Source organism: Uloborus diversus, chromosome 6 (genome assembly GCF_026930045.1).
Source record: "Uloborus diversus isolate 005 chromosome 6, Udiv.v.3.1, whole genome shotgun sequence".
NCBI classification, from domain to species: Eukaryota; Metazoa; Arthropoda; class Arachnida; order Araneae; family Uloboridae; genus Uloborus; species Uloborus diversus.
In genome coordinates, this window is record NC_072736.1 from 108,894,151 (window position 1) to 108,913,145 (window position 18,995).

Genomic DNA, 18,995 nt, shown 5'->3' on the forward strand with positions numbered 1-18,995 from the left:
GTAATTTCTATATGGATTATAAGAAAATTAAATATACATACAAAAGTTACAGTTTATGTTTCTCCATTACATGTTCCTGTAAGAGACTTCAAAATTGAGGGATAAATGTTTCAGTTTTACATTTTCAAATAATGCAGGAAAGGAAAACAGATTACAAGAGTTCCTTGATGCAAACGGAAATAATTTAGCAAAATATAAATTTACATTATGTGATAGCATAAATCAGCATTTTTATAAGTGGACCCCTTTAAATGCATACTTTTTTCACAGAATCCTTGATTCCTCTTAAATAGTATACTTTGAATGCAACATTCTGAAGATGGCTTTTTTGAAATAAAAAAGAAATTCATTTAGAATACTAATTATTGTTTTCCAACTTCAAAAATTAACACAAAATGTTTTTAAAAATAACCTTAAACAATTCATCCAAACAACATTTCAATCAGATGAGTGGTATTTATAGTGGCGGGTCTAATGGTAAGGGAATTAAGTGGCCATGTGGGGCCCTGTGTGATGGCACAGGGCCCCGAAGTTTGGCTAAAATCTAAAATACGATTACATTGGTTTTAGATAGTACTAACTGTAACAAAACAAATGAGTTTTTTTTACAGCCAGGATCTGATATGAGCAGGGGCGTAGCTAAGGGGGGGGGGGGACAAACCCCCCCCGAAATGTTTGTCTCAAAAAAGGGAGAGAGAGAGAGAGAGAGAGAAAGAAAAGAGAAGAGAAAGAAAAGAGAAGAGAAAAAAAGAAAGAAGAAAAAAAGAAGAGAAAAGAAAAAGAGAAGAAAAAGAAAAAAAAAATCAAAACAGCTTTTTTTCTGGATAACTATGGTGAAAAATTCACTTCGCTCCTCCCCCCCCCCCCCCCCCAGTGTCATTGAAAATCAGCTCCATGAGTGACCCTCAAGCGTAAAGACTCCTCACTCTGCTGCGACATTTTTTTTTGATAATTGAGTGAAATTTCACACTTTGCTTTAGAAATGAGATTGATTTGTTAAATCCACGCATATTTAGCCTTTTTTGTTATAGATTCTGAAAATTGTAAAACATGTTTAATTTTATGAGCGGCGCAGTGGGAATATTATATACAGTTGAATCTGTATTTTTCGAATTTGACAGGAAGGAAAAAAATCGAGATAAAGAGGTTTTAAGATACGAGAGCTTTAAGAAACTTTATAGAAATTTGGAATATGATGGTGAAAATTTGGAATCGATACTATAAAGAAAATCTGGGTTTTTGATCAAAATTCCTCTTTATTAGTTTTGTTAGGTCTCTATTCTATTACTACAGTATTAAGTGTTTCATTGCGAGTTTAAGGAATCATTTTGACAGTAAAAGAAACTTTAAGCACATCTTTTTCAAGAAAAAGTCTTTTATTGCTTTTTTGGTGCCTGATTTTTTTTTTTAAATTAATTATATTTATCCTCTTGAGGTTAGCAATTGCTGCAAATTTAACCTGGCCAATATTCTAGGATTTTCCTTTTTTCTTTACTTGAAAAAATCTTAAACTTTCTTTTCTCTGCTATCATCTCGATTTTCTATAAGGAATCATAATTTTAAGAAAGAGAGCAACCAAAGAACAGTACTTAACCAGATAACAGAGCAAAATGGCTTTTAATTTGAATGACCTTTAACCATTAACTTGAAATACTCATCCATAATGCAACTAATACTCAACCTGCGAATTTCACTCCTTTACTCTTGTTCCAAGAAAGTGCTCGAAACGTCTGCCCTTTTGTTAATCTTCCTAGAAAACCTATTCATGGAACGCATTTCTCCTTTTTTTGCCCCCTCAGCACTTTCTGTTTCGAGTTGAAGAAAATGCTTTTGCTTGCTACTTTAAAGATCATTGGGCTTCGAATCCGAAAATGATAGCATAGCAAGAATTCGAGACATAAGGTTTTTCAGTAAATTACCGCCCATTAGCCAGGACTAAAGCAGAAATACATGAAATACCCCGCCAGCTCAGTCATTTCCAGCCGAAGACTGCAGTTTAGTGCTTATTAGCACTCATCAGCCCGGCATAGGAAAGTGACTGTGCTGGAGATGAAAAACCTCTTAAGGAAGCCAAGAGTACAGTCTGCTGAAGCAGCATTAATCCCATCGAACCCATCTGAAGGAAATTTTATTTTAATTTAAAAGAAAAACTGCATAGCATTACAGGAATAAAATGTTTAAAAACGAAATGAATCTAGACTGTTCTGTACTATTTCTGTTAGCTTGGTTGGCATTAAAAAGTAGAAAATAAACAAGACTTCTGTTTATAACACTCGAAAATTGCTGTTGCTCTCTCAAATAGATATTTATGTAAATTCTAAAGCAGCTAATAAAATTAAAAATAAAAACTTGAGAGGAGAAACAGATGGTATGCAGCTTTGTGCAAATAACTTTCTACCCCGCCTATATTTCTTCCCTTTTTTTTATTCAAATTTTATTATTAACTGCTTTAGAATTAGCATAAATGTAAATACATATAAAAAGCAACGTATAAATATAACGATATGAAAGCCATTTCATTTTTTGCAGGTTATAATCAAGAAGTTTTTTTTTTTTTATTTCATGCTTTTAGTGCGAACCAAGTTAGTAAAAATAGTCTGACCACCGATGAGATTGAAAGTCAAACATCCAGTTTACAGGCGGAAATGGATGCATCTTATTAGCTTTCAGGGAGGCCAGCTTTTTTAGATGTGTGTTAGCCTCTAAATTAAGCAGTCACACAAAAATGAACGGAACGCGCTCATCAGATATTTGATTTTCCCCCAAGATATTTGATTTGGATAGACTGGTTTTGACTAGACCCGTTGCTAGAAAGTTTCATTTTAAATTAAATGGAGGAAAAAAAAGTTAAATTTTCGGAAACATTAAAAAAAATAATAAATAAATAAAAAAATTCTTTACTTTTGTTTTGTTTCGTTTGACATAAGTATCGAACTTGGGGCACCCCATTCCAAAGTATGTAAGATTCACCTCCATCTTATTATTATTATTTTTTTAAACTAAAAAAGTTTACACACATACATATATGTATATATATATATATAATAAAAGAAGTAACCCCCAGTAACCCCCCCCCCCCGAAATTCGGGTCTAGCTACGCCTCTGGATATGAGACCTGGTTTAGGAGCCTTCAAAGGTTGTAACCGGGTTTCTATGTTAAATCTGCCCTAGCGGCTTTTTCCACTCGCACTTGGGGGATCATTTTGGTGTCGAATAAAAATAATTTAGCCAACTCAAAAAAGTTGAAAAAATTCCTGAGTTTAGAGGAGTATAAATGACATTTTCTGACAAAATTTGGTGAGTGACACTTTTCAGAAAAGCATTGAAACAAAATATTTAAATTTTATTTCCGTGGCCAAAAATTGGCTTTTCATTTAAAAATTATGACTATAGTAATTGTTCATGTATTTTATTCCTATGAATAAGGGGGGAGATTACTCATGGTAAATAAACACCAACGCAGCCTTCTGTGACAATTGAGAGTATTTTAAACTGCAGAAGAATCCCAACAAAGACACTAATTTTAATGTATGTTGCAAGGCTGAATCAGGTGTTAATATTGTTTCAATAAAAGTTTTGTATCTTGTATTGACATACTCTAATTTCGTACTTAGACAATAAATGGGTTTTTCATCCATTTTGTTTTGATATTTTCTCTGCTGTTTATTAGAAAAATATATTCTTAAGAGTGAGCATACTACACATGGGAAACCACTATTTCAAAAAAAAAAAAAAAGAGAGAAAAGACATTAAAATAAGAAACCTTAAAAAAATTCTAGCATACTTGAAAGGAATCATTTTTGAAATAGCAATTTTAGTATACATTTTAGTTATATAAAGCATCCATTCTAGCAATATTTGAAAACCTAGAATTAAACGAATATAATCATTGCAAGTAATTACATAATAGAGATGTATCGTTCATGAAAGAACTGGTCAAAAAGAACGGATCCGTTCGTTCATTTAAAAATTGAACAACCGTTCTTTACAACGGTGAGCAGTTTGGAACATTGCATTGATGCTCTTGTGCTAAAATTGTTTTTTACTTCCTTTTACAAAGTAAAGGAAGTATTGTATTCCCGAAAAAAATTTCACCCAAAAATAGGTCTTAAACCCTTTCAGACGGAATTTTGAAATATTTAACCAAAAGTGTTTTTATTTGATAGACAGTGTACTATGGTAAAGAGTATCTTATAGACAAAATTTCAAGTTTATAGGTGAGAAATTAAAAGAGTTATGACATGTCCAATAATCTGGACATATATTATTGAAATACATATTCTAGATAATAAAACGATGAAACATCAAACTTCTTTGTAAAATATTCTCTAAACAACAATAAAACATAATATAAGCACTTGAAACGATTAATATAAAATTATATATTTTTTAAAAAATCAGAAAAAAAAACTCGCTTTTGCGACGATGAGAATCGGTGGTTGGGAAAATGAGCCAGTTCCATTCTCCCAACCCCTATTTCTTTATGTTGTCAATCCCAAAATAAAAAATTCTGGTACAGATAATAATAAGCAGGCTAAAGAGTTAACTACAAAAAAATCGAGTAATTTATTCAATTAAAATGATGATCAGCTGTTTAAAGTTCATGTTCCGATTTTTGTTTATTTTTAAATTTGGTTTTATGTTGACCACTATTGAGGATATTTAGAGAATTAACCATTGAATCACATTAAAATGTCCAATATTGGGAAAATTAATCTGTATAAAACGTTGTTTTGCTTCAGTTCGCACAAACTTGGGGTAAAAATATTTTAAGTGTTTCTTTGCTTACTCCAAGGCACTACTATTATCATTGAATTGGCGTGAAAGGAAGTCATGTGATGCACACATCAGCTCGTTTTTTAATTACATTCATCTTCAAATTTTTAACTTGCAATCAATATCATACAGTCAAACCTTGATATCTCGAACCTCCTTATCTCGAAACAAAAATTTTCCCCAGCATTTTCTATAAAAACCCCCTATGTATTTTCCACAGTTATCTCGAAATTTATTTTTCGAAACCCTTGATTTGTCGAAATTTTTGCACAGAAGCAAGTTTCAATTGTCGTTTTGCTTTGGAAATTTTTGTAGCAAAACCAGTTCCAGAGACAATTGCTTAACGTTTATCATCCCTTTTCTTCGAAATTTTGTGAATAGGGGACTGGAGCAAGATAATAGGAGAGTGTTGGCATGAAGGGGGTGCAGTGTTTTCCCCAGAGTTTAGAATCTTTGTGCATTTCTCTCAAACATGTTGTCCACTTTGAGGAAAGGGGTTCGATTTTTCTTCCGTCAGTTTTCAAGCGAAAACAGAAAATGCGTTCCTCATTTTTATCATTCAGCTTTTTTAACTTCTACAAAATGGCTGCTGAGAACTTTTTGAATGTGAGAGTACTGGTTAAAGATAAAATTAGAATTTTTAAATTTTTAGGTGAAAAAACCAAGTTGAAATTGTTGTTCATTTCAAAATCACATCCTGTGCACTTTCGACAATTAGAAAATTTCAAATCTAGTGAAATATTGAAGACTACTTTATTGATCGTTATTCGAAGTGGTCCCATAGTACATATATAAATGCATATAGGGTACGTGTGTGTAAATGTGAGAGTTACTAGTGTAATTTTTTTTAAACTTAGGTAACTCGAAAACTCGATATCTCGAAATTTTCCCCTGTCCCGAGAGATTTGAGATAGAGGTTGTACTGTATTTCCTTTTTCTCAATGCAGTACACTATTCATCATATTTCTTTAACCGTTGGCTGTCATTGCAGTTCATTTGCAATTTTTCAATGTATCTACTAATAATGTTTTGTGTTACTTGATTGGGCTACTAACAATCTACTTTCTATTTCACGTAACTCCTAAAATCCTTCTGTCGCCAAAATTATTTCCAAAAATACCTTTTATCATTTTTCTGTCGATCCTTTTGCCTTCCATTAAATCCCTATCAGCAACTATGATTTCTTTTCATATTTAACTTGCTTGGTGACTTCTAAGTCGTTTATTTTACTTTCAATCTTCAGAGATTTTGAAAAAGGATTATTACTGGATAATTTCTGTTCTCATCAGTACTGTTGAATAATTTAGGCGAGTCTTTTTTTTTAAAATTAAGTTATCTGGTACACTGGCTGAGCTACCGTTTTATTTGTTGTTACTTTTTTTTGTTATTACATGGTCTATTGGTAATACCGTATACAATGCTGTAGCTGGAAAAATGTAATACTTAATATTTTGACATGCTGAAATGGAGCCCGCGATTTTTAGTAGCCATTCCATCCTTATCATTTCGTAACTGAAAAAATGTTACAAAATGAACTATGATCGCATTATGCATCTAAACTTGAATAATATTTTCTTGATTAATTATTCATTAGCATATTTTCTTACTTTTAGCTAATTTTATTTATCTTCCCTTCAAAGATAGTATTACTAATTAAATGAAACATATAGAATGTTTGTGAGTATGTCGTGCAGAAAGATCACCTGCAATTTTTTAAAATGAACGAAGTCGTTCAAATGAACGGATCAAAAGAATGAACGATCCTCTGATGAACGGATCATTAAAAAGAACGACATTGCCCACCTCTATTACATAAGCCTGAATAAAAAATAGTTAAATGTTTTACATACCTGAATGTCCTTTCAATGTTGTAATGGGCTTATAACCAGATTCTTCAATTTTTAACATTGTAATTTGACCAGAATAATCTCCAATGAAAACATGTTTTGATTGTGCATCAAATCTTTAAACGTTAAGTAAAATCACTAAAAACTATATATTTTGGTATTAAATTATACATGTTCACAAATTCAAATGATGCACATAATTTTAATGCTTTTAGTAATTTCATGACCTTAGTTGATGTTTTATGCATTAAAACTAAATGTTTTCTTTTTTTTTTGACATGCAAAATAGCTTGTAAAAATATACTAAAATATTTATGAGAGAACACAGAAATAACTTTGACCTGAAGAAAGCTTAGTTCCTTGCAAGATATTAAAAAACAAAAATCATATCTTAATATATATATTTCTTCTGTGCATGTGTTTGTCACTGTAAGACTTCCAAACAGCTGGACCAATGTTGACGAAATTTTTTGTGCATGATTAAGTTGATTTGAGAATGGTTCAAAGTGGCAATGGATTGAATAGGAAACGTTTTTGTTTATTGAAACATTGAATGGTTTATCTCCCAAATGATTAATATTTATTTTAACCTATTGTTGCACAAGAAATAAATATGAATATGAAATAAATATTTAACCTGTTGCCAGAGGACAATAAGAAAGCCAGCTCTGCTTTTTGTAATGAAATTTCCTACTGTGATATAAATATGAATTGAGAATAGATAAAACGTAGAGAGAGTGAAGCCTTCATTTCTTGAAAGCAAAGATTTTAAGTCCCGTGATATATTTTAAAGTACTGGAAGAAATCGGTGCACTAGGTTCACACAAAGCATGTTTATGTGCTCGTAATTGAACCATATGATGAGATCATTGCCTTAGGTTTTCCTAACCAAATGATCAGAAAGTACCATACCTAGCAACATTTGTTTTTCAGCTCAAATCCATCTGAGTTTTGGCATCACTGGCAAGAAGACTTTAAGGATTATCAAACTAATTAGTACATTATTAAAGAAAAAGATGGTGGAATTTAAAGACAAAACATCTTATTTCCGTCTAGATAAATCACAACAGGGTAGTTCTGTACACGAAAGATCAGTGCAGTGAAATTTTTTTATCTTTGGTGGAGGAACAAATTAGAGAATATATATGAAGATCATTCAAGTATGCAAGGAAATATAGTGAGACAAATACTCAACGAGATAGCGGGATTTAAAAGTTTTTATTAAGATCAGGCCGCTAATCGATCGGCATAAACAAGAGTTATTGACTTCGGCATAAACAAGAGTTGCAGGATTATTTCTTTACATTTTAAAGCTACAGTTAATGTAATTTATTTATTTTTTGTTTATTTGGCAAAGTATTTTAAATTGCAAAGAATTGTTTTTGGTTTTCAAAGAGTGTTTAGTCATTTTAGTTAAAGATTATGTTTATTTAACATCAGGAGGGGGGAGAAAGATGTGATTTTCGCTTATTCCGGGAATTGTTTTTATCTTTAAACTTTTTTTTTGAACGATAGCTTTTCGATTGTTTTATTCTTTTTCATATGAGGGACGCTGCAGCGGGATTACCCCGTTTGTTGGCTAGTTAGTTTTTTACACTTAATAGCTGTGGACGATTTTTATCCTTTGAGTATGGCTGAAGGAACAAACCATACAATCTATGAAGATCTTTCAAGTATGCGAGAAAAAATAGTAAATAAAACAATTGCTCAGTTGGCATTAGTTAAATCAAGTTTAATAAATGTATGCATTCTGACACCCAGTATCTTAAAAACATTTTCTTTTTACATATTTTTTTTTGAAACAAAATGGTACAAACAGTTGATCGTTTATTGAAAAATTTTTAACTTTTCAATTTACGAAGTTTGAACCTTTGACGGGTCCTCTAGTTTACTGTAAGTAAAAAATGTAGGTCATAGATTCTAAGAGGCTTTTCAAAAAAAATACGCACTGAACAAAAAGCCACACAAATCTTATTCATAAGTAATAAAAGAAATATTTCAAGTTCGTAAAAAATATCTATCACATAATTTTATTTTATCAAAAAAAAAAATCTAATTAATATTATTGCAAAGTTTGAACCATATCCTTTAAAATTTTGAACAAGGTTAGAAGAATAAATATATATTTTTTTAAGCGAATTGATGAAGCCACAAAATGTATGTAAAACATGTTTACAGGGTTATAAATTTCATGCAAATTTTAAGTAGCACAAAAGAACAATTTAGTTTTAAAGTACTTTAAAATCTCTGAAATATTTAAAAAGCAAGCAAATTAAGTTTTACTTATATGAGTAAACTTATAAGAACATTTCTTTTTTATATTATGCCAAAGTGATAAAGGAATTTTTTATCTGTTGATATTAACCAGATGACATGGTCTTTGGAACAGAAAAAAATTATATGAATGAAATTTTTTTTAGGTTTTTAGAGCTGGAACAGGCAAAGCAGTTCAACTGAAAAAAAAAAAAAAAAAAAGTATCTTCTCATCTTGAAAACTTATTTTCAAATTTGAGATTGGTTCTTTTTAAGATTAATCAACTTTTAAATTTTTCTAAACAATTTTTTTGATAAATTGAGCCAACTATTTTTTTTTTCTATTATTTTCTGAAAAACCAAAAGGGCTTTTTAAAAAAGAGTGAGTAGGAGATTTATAAACCTTTTGAAGAATCTTATTTTCATCTTAAAGATTAAACACCTTTTCAACACAGCACAAAATATACTTTGATATTGTCACTTAAAATGAATTTAGGAGTCGACATTGAAAAGGAGTTAAGAGACAACAGCAAAATTTTAAATTTTAATGACACCTAAAGTTTTTTTCCTTTTGTTACTGAAATTCTTTTCAGCGTCAACTCTTCAATTATTTTTAAATAACTAAATACTAGTACAAATTAAGGATACTGCACAGCAGTGCACCAAGCATTGCACTGAAATCCACCTAAACGTTGGCCTGTTTCGGAGCAGTGCCACTGGAAGTACTTATCTCGTCCAACACTCAACACCCACTCGGACCATAAGGAAAATGCTAAGTCTACAACACGACCTTGATGGGCTAGAAAAAAATACTAATGATTAATGAATGTAAAACTTTAACAGAATAATTTCGCTTAAAAGTAAGTAGGAGTAACGAGCAAAATAAATGAAACTTTTTTATCACAAGGCAATCATTTTAAAATTCATTACTTCCCAAGAACAATACACCAAATTGATCTTGATTGATCTGATATTGAAAATCATTGACTCAACCTTTTTTTTGAAATATATTTTGCTAGTAAAAAAAAGTTATTCAAACATATCTATAAATATACATTTAAAAACTACTCAATGGTTTTTACTTAAAAAAATAAAACTATTTTGCTAGTATAAACATTTACAATTGTAAGAAGTAAACCAAGTGTCAACATGTACAAGAAGTGCTCAATCTTGCAAAAATGTTTAAATTTAGGCCTTTTAATAAAAGAAAACAAATCTCAACTTATAGAAAAAAAATAGGACACTATTAAGTTACAGCACTTTTTCAAATACTAAAAATAAAAACATAGATAGATACCTAAATAATTTCTTTGATGATTCATTGCATTATAATCTTCTGCTAATGTAAACTCCTGTAAATAATAAAATGAATATTAAATTTGTATGTATTATTTAAAAATAAAAAGCAGTTGTCTGTGCATTTTGAACTACAGTAAAACTCCAATTATTCATATCAATTGGGACCGGACCCTATTCAGATAGTCAAAAATTTTGATAATTGGATTATTTCAGATAAGTGGCCCTTTTTTAATTAATACCTATTGAAAAATGGGAGTAAAATTTAATTAAACAAATGAAAAGGTAGCATTTTTAAGTGTTAAGAACACTTACAAGAACTGTACATTACAAGTATGTACAAATACATACCATACTTTAAAACGAAAGTCATTGCTTGATGAATATCTCGGTCAAAGTGAATTATTTGACTAGTTTTGCAAAGGGCATAGCACATAGACAGGATCATTATATTGCGAATCATAGTATGTTTTTGTCTTGGAGTTCTACTGTACCTGATACTAATAAAATGTATTATATTTCACAAAACATAGGAAAAACTATCCAACATTTTTGATTATTAAAAGAGAGGATGCATTAATGCATTTTTAGAAGCAAAAACAAAACTATTTTACAATAATAATTTTGTGAATGTAAAAATTAACAATATTTTACTTTGTGATATATTCAGTAAATAAAATTTTTGCAATGATGCAAAATTGCAAAAATGTCATCTATCCTATCAGATAGAATTGAAGGGAAAAAGAAAAACTAACGAATCTGAAGAGTTACAGACATATACACTATATGACCAGAAGTATTGGGACACTTTCAAAAATTCACATTTTTACGGAAATCTCAAGAAATAAAAGACCAATTGCTCTGTAATTTTTTGCATATAAAAATTATGCTCCAGCCGCCATTTTCCAACAAAATTTAAGTCAACTATTCATTTAGGAGGCGAACAACAAATTGAGGAAACAAAAAAAGGTTTTTGATCATTTTTCGTTGTAACTGGTTGGGAATAACTAAAAATTTCAGAAATAAGTTAAAAACCTATCTAGAATTTATTTTTATATTTTCATGAAAGTATCTCTTATACCCACAGAGATGTAAGCATTTCTTTCAAACGTGCGAAATTGTTTTGAAGGTTTTCGGCTCATATCACGCAGAGTTTTCCGTTAAACGTTACTAAACTTTCAGGATAATTGATAGTATTTTAGAGAAACGCAGTAACAAAATTTGAAGTTAAAAAATATCGAAAATTTAATGAAATATGAACCTTTAAAGCAATTAATTTTTCACTGCACATGCGCAAAAGATAATAATTTATAACCTCCATAATCGGAAGTCCAGATATATCCTACATCTCATAAAAAAAATCCACCTTGATATCTTTAAAATCCAAAAAGTTAAAAGCGATCTAATGAGTCCAATTTAAATAATTCTTAGGTAGACAACGAATTGTGAGGGATTGTTTGTAAATAATTGATGTTTAAATGTAAAGTCGAAAGGCTAAGTTTTGTAATTCAGTCAACAATTTTACTTGCTTATACAAGCAGACCACACAGTGGAAGATGCAGAATTAATGTCAGTGTAAAGAAATGAACATTGGAAACTTGTTTAAAATCTTACCAAAAGTTTATTGGTCCATAGAAACTAAAATAAGTAAATAAATTAACAAAATAAGTTAATAAAAATAAACCCTGGCCATAAGCGGAGGTGGAGTTCTCAACTCCCCAACACCTACCGGACCTAACACACATGAGGTTGACGAACGCAAAAGAGGAAGAACGATTGGAATCGTAAACTATTTATACTTGCCTCGTTTGCATATTCATTGGGTATCAAAGGATGCCAACCTAAAACTGAAACTTCACACGGGCCGAAAGAGTTGAGAAGTTAATCTAATTTGAATAAAGTCGATTTTACATTACAATACATTAGGAATGAGAACGTGGTCGAATATCGTTTACCGATGTCTATCAATAATCCATTCTTATCATGAATCAGTTGGCAGCGATAGTAGGAAAGTGTTGCCAGTTTGCAAATGACCCCTTCGCATTTGTTGCCTATCCTAGAATTATAGAAATTCGGCTCATTAGATCGCTGATAACTTTTTTAATTTTAAAGATATTGAGGTAGAATATTTTTTATGAGTTGTAGGACATATCTGAGCTTTGGCTTATATACGTTATAAATAGTTCACACAAGTGCAGTGAAAAATTAATTGCTTTAAATGTTCATATTTCATTAAATTCTCAATATTTTAACTTCAAATTTTATTATTATGGTTCTCCAATATGCTTTCAAATATTCTGAAAGTTTAGTAACGTTTGACCAAAAACTTTGCGTGAAATGAGCCGAAAGCCTTCAAAAAAATTTAGTACTTTTGAAAGAAATGCTCTTATCTCCATGGGCATCAAAGATACTTTCACAAAAACATAAAAATAAATTCTAGATATGTTTTAAAATTATTTCTGAAATTTATAGCTTATTCCCCAGCTTTTTACAATGAAAAATGATCAAAAACCTTTTTTTGTTTCCTCAATTTGTTGCTGGTCCCCTAAATGAATAGCAGACTTAATTGTTATCGGAAAATGACAGCTAGAGTATACTTTTTATGTGAAAAAAATTACAGATCAATTGGTTGTTTATTTCTCAAGAAATCCGTAAAAATATGAATTTTTGAAAGAGTCCCAATACTATTGGTCATATAGTGTATGTTGCTTTTGTTGTGTCATAGTTAATAATTGCTATGAAGAAATGGTTGTCACTGCCTTGAGAGGTTGGACTTCTTTATTAACATACTAGCTGCATCACCCAGTTTTGCACGGTCTTCCTCAAAAATAAAAGTTATGTCAAGTGATGCATGTTCAATAATCAGGCTTGAACAAAACAATAAATCTAAAATGTCCCAAAAGATCACAGAAAAATAAAAAATAGGAAAAACTTTGAATCCCATGACAGGGTTCGTACTCAATTTCAGAAATAAAATGAAGGAGTTTTGGAATAGTTAGGAAGGAGTAAAATGAGATTTTGAAGGAGTACTAATGGGCTGTCATTAAATGATGTCGCATTAATTTTCAACATATTTGACCCCTCCCCTTTTGTCACAAAGTGTCACACTTCACTAGTGGGCACTCACATGTCACATTTTTTATAAACATATTGTTACAATAACTGTGTGATGTCAATTTTTGTCACCCTCTCTCTTCCCCTTGTCACAATTTCATGAGTGTCTCTCCCTCAATGCATGACATCACTTGTGGATGACCCTTTTTAGAATATCATAACTGTGATTTACTAAACAATTGTTTTTTTAACACAATCACTTAATATAGTACATCTACTTATGCATTTTTAAATACTTAAATAATAATTAGACAACTTGACTTTTGCTCCTGAGAGTGCGGTGGAGAGAAAAACAATAATCATAAAACTTGAAAAAATAGCCAAGCACGATTTAAGTACGTTTTACTTAACTTACAAAAACGTCTTAGTCATCCAATAATATTTTCACCTTCAACTTTTATCACTTCTATAATCAATTTGTAAATCACATTTTTTTGAAAAAAAAAAAAATTAAATATATATATATATATATATATATATATATATATATATATAAGAAATTACTACATTAAAATTGCCCTTGTGATGAAGTTAAGTTGTCGATCGAAGTAACGTTACTGTCATAAAGGAAGATTATGTAGTCTTGAACCAAAAAAGAAGGAGTTTTGAAGGAGTTAAAACCAAAATAAAGGAGTTGGAAGGGCCCTTCAAAAAAATTTCCTAAATGAAGGAGTATTGTAGGAGTTTTGAAGGAGCGTACGAACCCTGCATGATTACAGGTAAACAAGGGTGTGCAAAGAAATTTTGGGTCCTGTCACAAAGGACTCCCCCCCCCCCCCCGTTTATCTAGATAAGACAACACAATGAAAATTACACATTAGTCTCACTTGGCTTCTAATAACAGAGACAAAAACCGCCAGCTAGGTTTAATTTCTCATTTATTTGCCTACAGTTTAGCAGTTGGTGCATATGCCCAATTCAATTCTGCTTAATACATACCCAGGATTTAGATGTTAATTTCGTCTGTAGTTTGAATTCTTTGGTTTTTTAAACAGAAGATGAAGTTTCTATTGCTGATGAGTCTGGCTTCATCAATCTATATTTGCATACATAAATCTGATCCATTGCAATTTGGTGATTACCAACTTTTTTGACTAATACTTGCAGATATATTGAAAAATTTAAAACAAAATACAAAGCAGTAAGTTAAGAGTTTAACTCATACAGAAAATAAAACCTTTAAAAAAAGATCAATTACTGCAGGTATTAAACTTTTTGGAAAAAAATTTAAAAAATAAATAAATTTTGAATTAAAGAAGTAGCAAATGGTGCATACAATGCAACTTTTAATTTTATGAAAGTCTAATGTTCACACAAATTTTTGTATTCAATGAGAGCTGTTGATTAGAATTTTAAATGAAATCTGTAAATATTTAAGGCTGAAAAGTTGTATACTTACTGATATAGTACCATTATCCATGCCAACAAACAAACGTTTTGTTTCTTCACTATACACAACACATGTTGCCGGAGCTATATAGAAAAGATCAAGACATTAATCATGAGAGAAAACAGATATGATTTTCCAAAAAAGAAGAAAGAGAATTCATGATATTTCTTACATGGCATGTAATGACAAATGCTAGGCCAATATTGTCCTGTGTCTCTTTTAAGCCAAACACGAATTGTTCTAAAACAAAGATTCAAAATAATTTAATTATTTATGAAATTTTATTTATTTTATTTTAATTTACATGATAAATCAGAAATGTGATGAAGAACTGTAATACTTTAAAGAAAAGAAACAGGTTCTAGTGACTTCTTTCTTATACTAGTAAGGTCAACTTCAACAGAAAATATTTTGTTCACAGAAACTATAGATCTGATATGGGCCACATTTGGAGTATGACTTTCAGTTTTGATCTCCTTATCTCAAGAAAGTTTCTTTCACAAAGGGTTCAAAGGACTGCTACTAAGCTAATAAGAGAAATTTCAGATTATGATTGGCAAACCCTTTGAAGAATTAAATTTCTCATGGCACCCTAGCCTATATCTATTACATTGCACATACCATATATACTCCTGTAGAAGACGATCTCCCGAATAAGTCGACCCCCTACCTTTAGGAGGAAATTAGGGGAAAATTGAAAATTGTGTATACGTCGGGCAGCTACTTTCGGATAAAAATGAGAACATTTTGCTGCTGATTTCTAACATAAACATTATAAAAAGGCAGAAAATGAAATCTAATCAACATGTAATAAACATTTTTCGTGTTAAAAATTTTTTGATTTTTTTTCTTTTGCACAAAAAGGGTTTACTTCTGCAATTGCAACCTTTGCAAAGGTTTTGATTTTGCTGCAAACGATTTTTTTTTATTTGTTGCTTTAATTTTGAATTAATATCAATAAAATTTTGCACCGCAGCCACATTAAATTATTTTTAAGAAATGAACATTAATTTGTGGCAATTGGAAAATTTGCGAATACAGCAATCCCTGCACTTTTTCCGTAGTAGGCCGCTTTTTATAATTATTTAGTCTTTATTTCACATCATCATCACTCCCAAGGACCCTCTGTTCCTATCACAGTAGTGACTTCCCCAGATGGAAAACATTTGGGAAGACTTTATTTCAGTCAGACTATGTAAAATTCTAGCAGAATGTGTAAGTATCTATTTCTCTAGCACCTGCTTTTTCCAAGAATTGTTTTGGGGAAATTTTTGCCTGCGTATAAGTCGACTCCAAACTTTTAACCTTGTTTTTTGTACTAAATTTCTAGACTTATGCGGGAGTATTACAGTATTGATCACATGGATACTTCGGTGCACTCACTTAGGGAACATCTGGTCTATAGCAAAAGAGATCAAAGGAGAAATGATTCAGCTCTTTTGGAATTAATCAAAATGAAGGATATTGATGGGATAAATTTTGGCAGGGAAGGCAGAAGCAGAGGTCAATATTTAAAGCTATTCAAATCTCAGGCTAATCTGGACATGAGGAAAAATTACTACCTAAGTACAGTTGTAGGCCCTTGGAACCAGGGCTGTGGAGTTGGAGTCAAAGAGTAGGAGCCAGACTGATTTTGGGGTAAAGGAGTTGGAGTTGGGAATCTAAGGCTTAAAGTTCTAGGAGTCGGAGTCGAAGTCGGTCATTCTCGCTCAAAATCCAGAACTCTGCTAGTGCTTGCAGAGTTGGACAGATTTTGGGGTAAAGGAGTCAAGAGGTTCTAAAATTTACAGTCGAACATTTTCCCTCCTACTCCGCAGCCCTGCTTGGAACGGCATATCAATAGCTGTAATGAACAAACAGAAAGATAACTTTAATCTCCATTAGTCTCCTTTATCTCAAAAAAGCTACTTCTTTATCAGAAAGGGTTCAAAGAAATGTTATAAGATTTATGTGATTTTCAAATTTAGATCAGACTTAAAGGGTTTAATATGTATGATCTGGAGCAAGAGATCAGAGGGGACATGATTCAGTTGTTTAAATTTATTAAAATGAAGGATATTGATAAGATTAATTTTCACACAGAAGGTAGAAACAGAGGTCATTGTTTCAAGCTATTTAAATATTGGGCTAATTTGGTAATGAGGAAGAACAACTGCTTCAGCAGGGTTGTAGACATTTGGAATGGCTTGCTGAAGAAGCTATAACAATGAAGAGTGATAGATAGCTTTGAAAAGATTAAATTAACCTTTACTGCAGACTGATGAATTGTCAAGGACCAGTCTAGTTGGGCTCAGTTGATGGTCATCACTTTTATTTTTTAATAAATAATACATCATGCATATTTTATGAATTTGAAATCATCAAACTGAAAAATCAAGCAATATTTCAGGAGCATTTTTCGTGATTATTTTCATGTTTTAAGCAAACCACTGATGGTATGCATATGTTTGGTACATTTATACAAAAGAAAATTCAGTAAAAACAAGCAGAGGCAGATTTACCATGTTGCAATTGCAAAAGGTCCCCATGACCGTAGGGGCCCCCAGGGGATTTAAAGATGCAATTAAAAATGTTTTATTTATTGATAGACAAAGGGCTCTCCAAAAGTGCATTGTGACAGGCCCCCATAATTATAAATCTACCACTGTGAATAAAATACATGATGTTTCATTAAAAAAAATTTTTTAACATTAATTAACATTTAAATTATTAAATAAATCCTTCAGAAAACACTAAGTAGAGTAAGATATTGAATCCAAATACAACTACAAAAAATTAAAATATTTTTAGCTTTGGGTAATATTTTGATATGAAACTTTAATAAATACCAAGCATACAAACCTATCATCACTAACACTAATTACACCTTCTGCATTTCTTACTAAGACAGCCATATTTATAACATCCTGATGTCCTTCAAGCTTTGATAAAAGCTGAGGTTTACGGCCGCTAACCAGTTGCGCACTGGTTCCAGGTACTGGCTTTATTTCAGCTGCCATTGTTAAAGAAGCACTACAAATAAAAAAGCAACACTTTAGGAAAAACGGAGTTCTTAAGTAAAACTAGACATACAATCAATTGATCTTTATTTTTCATTTGAATTGGGTAAATGACAAATACCGTATATACTCGCCTATTAGTCAATCTCGCGTATAAGTCGACCCCCGGCCCTACTATTGGGAGGAAAATCAAGAAAAAATCAAAACCCCGTGTATAATTTGAGCCGGGAACATTTTGCAGCTAATTCTGAATATAAACATTGCAAAAAAAAGGAAAACGAAATACAATGAACATTTTTATGCTAAATAACTATCAATTATTATTTTTTTGCAGTAAAACGGTTCACTTATGATATCGTGATTTTCGTAAAGGGTTCGATTTTGCTGTTACAATTTGTGTTACTTATTGCTTTTATTTTAAATGAATGTCAATAAAATTTTGCACTAAAGCCATATTATACATTATTTTTACAAAAATGAGCATTAATTCGCGATTATTGGTAAAATTTGCCGATACAGCGATTCCCGCACTTTTCGTGAAATCGGCCGTTTACTGTAATTATTTCAACTTGATTTCACAATCAGACCATATAAAATAATAGAAGAATGTGTAAGTAATTGCTTCTATAGCATCTGCTTAAAAGGGTTGGACTAAAATCGGGAAAACGTTCACATTAGAGGTTTTTTTCCAAGAATTGATTGGGAAAAATTTAGCCCCGCGTCCAAGATGACCCCTTAACTTTTAACCTCATTTTTTGTATTAAATTTCTCGACTTATACACCAGTATATACAGTACAACAGGAGAAAGAAAATTTTAATGTATGCATAGTTGCAAAAAAGGGCATTTCTTAGGGGGAAAAAAAGATAAATTAATTTTGTGAAAAAAGTAAGGCAGCAAATTGAATTCAACAAATTCGATACATAACACCAAAGAATTACATTTATTTCATTTAGGTACTTTTAGGATACCATTATTTTGTTAATCAACTGTGGCAACATTTTATAGTTTAAAATAATAAGAGAAACTTAGAACTACGTGTAAATTAAAATTTTACAAAAAGATTGCTTAAAAATTAGAAGTAAAACTTGTATACATGATCTCAGCCTTAGAGTGCCCATATGGGGGGTGCAAATGGGGGCTCAAGCCCCTCCCCCCTCCCTCCCCTTTGAAATTATAACTTCCTTGCTCTTAGTACTTTTTTCTTTGCAAAATGTAAAAACATTTCTTCTCCAGCACTTAATGAATAAGTGATTAAAAATTTCAAATTTTAATAACTCTAATCTGTACTGAAATCGGTTTCTATGGGGAAAGTATCCTG

At 31.1% G+C, this 18,995-nt stretch overlaps 1 protein-coding gene across 2 annotated transcripts in view; it reads right to left on the bottom strand.

The window, feature by feature from the left end:
- LOC129225156 (WD repeat and FYVE domain-containing protein 2-like) overlaps positions 1-18,995 on the bottom strand; it is a 59,328-nt gene that overhangs the window by 31,052 nt on the left and 9,281 nt on the right. For both annotated transcript variants that reach the window (XM_054859717.1, XM_054859716.1), the window contains exons 2-7: positions 17,518-17,688; positions 14,849-14,916; positions 14,686-14,759; positions 10,174-10,228; positions 9,525-9,675; positions 6,627-6,739 (exon numbers count right to left, since the gene is read on the bottom strand). In XM_054859717.1, the coding sequence (XP_054715692.1) occupies positions 6,627-6,739; positions 9,525-9,675; positions 10,174-10,228; positions 14,686-14,759; positions 14,849-14,916; positions 17,518-17,675 (619 nt within the window). In that variant the 5' untranslated portion in view covers positions 17,676-17,688. The remainder of the gene's footprint in view (positions 1-6,626; positions 6,740-9,524; positions 9,676-10,173; positions 10,229-14,685; positions 14,760-14,848; positions 14,917-17,517; positions 17,689-18,995) is intronic.